The following is a 6593-nucleotide window of genomic DNA, read 5'->3' as shown; positions in this document are numbered from 1 at the left end:
TAAACACATATACACACATGTGTGTTGTTTGTTGATTTCCGGCTTCATCTGTTTTCAGGGAGAAATGGTGCCACATGACTCAGGAAGAGCGAGATGACAGCTTGAGGTTCAATGAGAATATCACCTTTGGACAGCTGGGGTAAGCTTGGAAGGAACAGGAGTGCGTCCCCGCTGGGGGAGAACACCTTTCCCAAACTGCACCTCTGGCCCACTTGCTCCGGCTAGAACTGTTACCCGAACACCTTTTCCAAACTGCACCTCTGGCCCACTTGCTGCGGCAAGAACAGTTACCCAAATACCTTTTCCAAATCTAACCTCTGGCCCACTTGCTCCGGCAAGAACTGTTACCCGAACTTCCTGTCTGCTTTTAAATGGGGGAATTAGCCGAGAGACAGCGTTAGCAAAAGAGGTATAACAGAAAGGGATCGTACACCTATGTATACCAGGGTCAGTTTCAGGGAGAGAAACTCTCAAACAATAGGGACTAAGTTTGAAGGAAGGTTGTTTTATTGAAAAATACTTATTAAATGTAAAGCATACGCACAAAGCAATCAAATTACACACACACACACAAGACTTCAGAGACACAGAGACCCTTAGAGACATATAGGGAGTATGAAGAGGATATTTAATTTACCAGATCCAGACGTGCAGAAGTCCAATGGAAGGAGATTGTGAACGACCAGCGCATCACAAACGAGGGGACCCAAACTGTGAGTTTGGGGGTGCTACTCTACTAAGGCGCCGTAGAGTGTCACACCAAGTCATAGATCATAGAAGGTATTCAGAGGGGCAGGGCTATGGGTTCGAACAAGGGAACCAAATGGTTTCCAATCTTTGATTATGGGTTTCCCCAACCTTGAACAAAAGGTGTGATGGCACCCCATTGGGTATATCCTGGAGAATGCTTGGAGTGCTGATGGCTGATACTATCTGATACTTGGAAGTTAATAGCTTTTGGTAACCTGGGAGAATTGCTCGGGATGAGGGTTATAAATCTGTCCCCCAGAGACAGGATGGAGCAGAGGTCCATCAGTGGCTATTAGCCACACAAGGTATAGATAGGGACTCTGGGGCAAGTGATGCTCTGTCATCTTGGTGCTTGGGGGGGGTCAACAGTGGGAGGGCTTCTAATGTCCTGGCCCCACTGGTGGACCTCCTGATGGCACTGGTATTTCTGGCCACTGTGTGAAACAGAGTGTTGGACTGGATGGGCCGTTTGCCTGATCCAACATTGGCATCTCTTATGTTCTTATGTTCTTATGTTCTAAAAGGTGGCATTTAAGAGGAAGTATTACCCAGCATGGTGACCGTAAAAGACAGATGTGGGTGTATTGCAGAAAAATGTATTTACATGAGAGAGAGAGAGAGAGAGAGAGAGAGAGAGAGAGAGAGAGAGAGAGAGAAGGAGCTTTTTCAGAGAAAGAAGATCTCCATATCGGAGACATGCTGGAAAGCAGAGAACGTTGATACTTACCGGGGGTGGGTGGGGGCAGATTGCATGTAGAAAAGGCACATGTTCTGTTTCCGCATCCTCCAGGGCCCATGTTTTAGGCAAGCTCCTGTGTTTATATGTATGTGTGTCCCTCCTTTTAGGACTGACCACAGACTCAGGAGCTATGCCTTTTGAGGGACACCGGGCTAGTTCAGGGGTGAGGGTGCCTGGGACAGGCTGCCCTCTGATGCAGGGTATACAGGTGGGGCTACAGAACCAGCCCCGCCCCCTTTTTGTGGAACTCACTAACACAAGATGCGTCGGTGGCCACCAGCTTGAGGGTAGGTGGCAGGCAATGTTCCCTCTAAGCTGTGGAGTCTTGTGAGCAAAAATTCTACTTTGTGAGCTACTTGGCATTAAAGGTGTGAGTGAGCGATTTGGCTGCTGCATAAATTAGTTTGCTCTGGCGCCATCCTTCCTGAGCTAAGACAAAAAATGCGTCAGCCGGAGGCTAAAAAACTGTGAGCTGGCTCACACTAACTCAGCTTAGAGGGAACACTGGTGGCAGGCAGAGCTGAGAACCAGGCAGCCCTCAAGTTGAGATCTCATCTCTGCCAAGATTGATTTGGCATATTTATATGCCACTTTTCTCCTGGACCACAGGATGCAAAGCGGCTTACCAAAGAAGATCTAAGATAAGCGCATAATTAAAAAGATAAGGCTTCTTGCACAGGTAAACAGGACTCTACTGCCTTGACATGGTCAGAAAGGGTTTGGGGTGGGAACTGTGGCCGACACAACTGCAGTGCCTCCTCTCACTGTAAGGATGCTCCGGGCTAGGTGGTTTCCGCACCGCTTAACATGCCGTGTTTAAAAGCCCGTGCTTTGTTTCAGCTCCGTCTGAGACTTCTCCTTGTTTTCAGTCGTCCAAACCCCATGGCATTCTTCATTGGATCTCCCTTCCTGAACTGCAAGGTGGACTTACACTGTGGAGTCCACCTTGCGTTTCAGCAAGAAAGGTGGACTCTCGATAGATAAATAAATAAATAATTGTGTCAAATCCTAACATGACAAAACATGTGTTGCTCACACCCCTGTTACTACAAAAAGCTAAATTGGAGAAAAATATACCGGGGGGGACGGGGACTTGTCGTGGGCACTGGTTCGGCTGAGGCTGACTCCGCCTCAGACGAGGAAGAGGCAGGGCGCAACCCAGCCTCCTCTGGAGTCAGCCCAGAAGAAGAATCCCCAACAGCACCTGAGGAGGAAGAGTTCCCAGCAGTTGCACAAGAGGTGCAGCCAGAAGGAGAGATCGGTCCCGAGACTGGGTCAGCACCCCCAGCTGCAGACACCCTGCGGCCAGACTCCCCGCCTAGAGCCAGTTTGGTGCAGTGGTTAAGTGCGCGGACTCTAATCTGGGAGAACCGGGTTTGATTCCCCACTCCTCCACTTGCAGCTGCTGGGTGACCTTGGGCAAGCCGTAGTTCTGATAAGAGCTGTCCTTGAAAAAGAGCCGTTTCTGTCAGAGCTCTCTCAGCCCCACCTACCTCTCAGGGTATGTGTTGTGGGGAGGGGAAGGGAAAGGAGTTTGTAAGCCGCTCTGAGACTCCTTTGGGTAGTGAAGGGCGGGGTATAAATCCAATCTCTGCTTCTCTTCCTCTTCTCCCGAGTGCCCCAGATGTAGGGCACACCAGAGGCTGACTATGCAGGAGCGAAGAAGGCGTGCCAGACTGCAGCTCCTGCAAAGGGAACAGGAGGAGTTGTAAGCCCTTGCAGACTCAGCTCCCAGGGAAGGAAGGACCTGCTCAGAAACCCTCTGTGCAGCTGCTTCAGCGCGGCAGCAACTCTGCATAATCAGACCTGCTTCTGAGTCTGCAGCAGCCGCTCCTGGTCCTTGGAAACTTGCAGTCTTGACTTGACTTCCCGGCTTTGTTACTGACCTAGATTTCGCACCGTGTTTCCAGCTTCTCGTGTGTAGTCTTGGTGGACCCCAGCCGAGATAGCACAGGACTACAGAGACAAAAAAATGGCAGTGAAACACAAAAGTTACGGACAGAGAGACAAAAGGTAGACAAGCTTGGCTCTCCGTCGGCCAAAACAGTAAATAGCCTGTGTCTTGGATGGCCTTGGATAAGCTAATAGCATCTTATGAATACTGATATACTTTACAAAGTTGTCGTAGGCATCGCTGAGATAATGCCGCACTTTGAACACCTGATGTGTTCTTTATATACTCGTGAGGATTTTAAAGGGACTTTTGGGATTTCAGACTTTGAGGCAAGATCCAAGTCCAGCGGCACCTTAAAAACCAACTAGTTTCCCAGGGTATAAGCTTTCAAGAGTCAAAGCTCTCTTCATCTGACGAAGTGAAGTTTGACTCGTGAAAACTTATACCCTGGGAATCTCATCGGTCTCTAATGTGCTACCGGACTCAGATTTTGCTTTTCTGCTGCCGACCAACATGGCTACCAGTGTTCCCTCTAAGCTGAGTTAGTGTGAGCCAGCTCACGGTTTTTTTAGCCTCTGGCTCACACGTTTTTTTTTTAGCTCAGGAAGGACGGCTCCAGAGCAAACAAATTTATGCACTAGCCAAATTGCTCTCTTGCTCACAAGACTCCACGGCTTTGAGGGAGCATTGATGGCTACCCACCCGAAACTGTCTTCTTCGAGGCAAAATCCTGGTCTCAGCGGACCTCAGGTCTGATCCAGCAAAGCTTGTCTTATGGTGTTTTCGTGTGTGTCTCTCTGTTGCAGCACCTTCACCCACAACATGCTGGCCTTTGGGCTGAACAAGAAGCTTTGTAACGATTTCTTGAAGAAGCAGGCGGTCATCGGGAATCTGGATGAAGGTAGGAGTGGAAACGGGAGATCCTCTGAGAGTGTATTTCACCCTAAATCAGCTCCTGGAGGTGGAAGCGAAAGGAAGGAAAGGGAAAGTTGAAGAAGCAGGCGGTCATCGGGAATCTGGATGAAGGTAGGAGTGGAAACGGGAGATCCTCTGAGAGTGTATTTCACCCTAAATCAGCTCCTGGAGGTGGAAGCGAAAGGAAGACGCTGTTGTGCAGCCAAAGTACTGTGTGCGTTGGGCTGCCCAGTCACAAATACATTGGCAAGGTGAAATACAGCACTATCCAAGTGACGGTCATTTTTATACATTTATCGGTGTTGCGTTTCTTGCTGTCTGAATCGCCACACGTGTCTCTCCACGGTGAGTGCAGAAAAGGGCAACTCGAATGGTAAAAGGGTTGGAACACTTTCCCTATGAGGAAAGGTTAAAGCACTTAGGGCTCTTTAGCTTGGAGAAACGACGACTGAGGGGGGACATGATTGAGGTTTATAAGATTATGCATGGGAAAGAGCAGGTAGAGAAAGAGGTACTTTTCTCCCTTTCTCACAATATAAGAACTTGTGGGCACTCCATGAAATTCCTGAGCGGTCGGGTTAGAACGGATAAAAGGAAGTTCTTCTTCACCCAAAGAGTGATTAACACTTGGAATTCACTGCCACAGGAGGTGGTGGCTACAAGCATGGACGGCTTCAAAAGGGAATTAGATAAGCATATGGAGCAGAGGTCCATCAGTGGCTATTAGCCACAAGGTGTAGATAGGGGCTCTGGGGCAAGTGATGCTCTGTCTTCGTGGTGTTTGGGGGGGGTCAACAGTGGGAGGGCTTCTAGTGTCCTGGCCCCACTGGTGGACCTCCTGATGGCACCTGGTATTTCTGGCCACTGTGTGACACAGAGTGTTGGGCTGGATGGGCCTTTGGCCTGATCCAACATTGGCATCTCTTATGTTCTTAGGTCTGAATCCCAGACTGCTCCAAACGTACAAGAATCCTATCAAATTATCCTGGTTAGCCACTGCTTGTAAAGTTGTTGGGGGTTTTTGGTACTATTTATGGATAAAACAAATTATTTTTCCCACAAAGATTTTTGGAAAGTCTGCCGGCCAGTTCCTTCTTCGCAGCAACTTACTTTCTTGCAGAGGCGGCTCAAATCAATTTTGGTCTCAGAAGCAGACTGTCTAAATGGCACCCCCTGGTGGTTAAAAAATATCTATTTTATCTTTAAAAACAGAACATTTATTTATTTATTTATTCTAATTCTACCCCGCCCTCCCCGCGAACGGGCTCAGGGAGGCTCACAAAAAGGGCACCAGGTGCCACTATAAAACAGTAGAATACCTAAAACATATAAAAGCAACCGTTATCAAAATAAAGTGCTCAGTGGTGTTATTAAAGCATTCAGTCAGAGCAAGGTGGTAGCCTGTAGATGAAGCTCCGAGCCCGATTCGGCGGTACGGTCAGTCGAAGCACTGTGGCTCGATCTTGTAATGGGCCATCCCAATTCCCCGTGTTCCCATGAGGTAGTTGGTGGTAACAGTGGTGGCGGCGCCTATTAGAAAGCCTGGCGGAAGAGCTCCGTCTTGCAGGCCCTGCGGAACTTTAAGAGGTCCCGCAGGGCCCTGATCTCCTCTGGGACCTTGTTCCACCAGGTAGGAGCCGCCACTGAGAAGGCCCTGGCCCTGGTTGCCACAAGCCTGGCCTCCCTGGGGCCTGGAATCACCAGTCGATGTTGAGCCCCTGACCAAAGTGCTCTCTGGGGTATCAGTGGGGAAAGGTGGTCCCTCAGGTATGTCAGACCCTGGCCATATATTATTGCTGTGTTTTGCTTAATAGTGATCCAGAATTGGTTGCTCCCCCTCCCTGACAGTCAGGCTGACCCTGACTTAATGCAGCTCGTTGGGTGTTTCCTGTCCTTGGGAGGGAATCGTTTCTTTTCCTCCCCTTGATCCCCCCCCCCGGTCACGTCTCTCCCAAACTACAGCTGTATCCATCCGCAACCCCGCTGTGTCTTCCCTTTACAGAGCAGTACAAGCTCCTGAGCGACCACATCGAACAAATGGCCGCCGAGTAGCAAAGCGTCTGGCCTGCTGCGTCTGGGAATCGAGCGCGGGAGCCAGCGAGGGTGGAAGGGGTGGAAAAACCCGTCTGAGACTGCTGGGAAGCGAAGATGGGCTTTTGAAAAGAAAACAAAAAAATAACCAACCTACTCCAAGAAAACCTGCATGATCGTCATCCAACTATGTAGAGCTGCGCTGGGCAGCCGGTAGTCCTTAGGAGCTCAGCCATCTAAGACTCCCGCCTGGTTCTGCCGCCA

General features: G+C 49.6%; 1 protein-coding gene across 1 annotated transcript in view; it reads left to right on the top strand.

The window, feature by feature from the left end:
- The window catches only part of KIAA0513 (KIAA0513 ortholog), a 53711-nt gene extending 47326 nt beyond the window's left edge, over window positions 1–6385 (top strand). Inside the window, exons 11-13 of the mRNA XM_015420610.1 lie at window positions 59–139; window positions 4190–4284; window positions 6301–6385. Of these exons, the coding sequence (XP_015276096.1) occupies window positions 59–139; window positions 4190–4284; window positions 6301–6350 (226 nt within the window). The 3' untranslated portion in view covers window positions 6351–6385. The remainder of the gene's footprint in view (window positions 1–58; window positions 140–4189; window positions 4285–6300) is intronic.
- Window positions 6386–6593: the final 208 nt, after the last annotated feature.

Source organism: Gekko japonicus, unplaced genomic scaffold (genome assembly GCF_001447785.1).
Source record: "Gekko japonicus isolate JY-2015 unplaced genomic scaffold, Gekko_japonicus_V1.1 scaffold908, whole genome shotgun sequence".
NCBI lineage: Eukaryota > Metazoa > Chordata > Lepidosauria > Squamata > Gekkonidae > Gekko > Gekko japonicus.
This window is presented reverse-complemented; position numbering and strand designations above follow the sequence as displayed.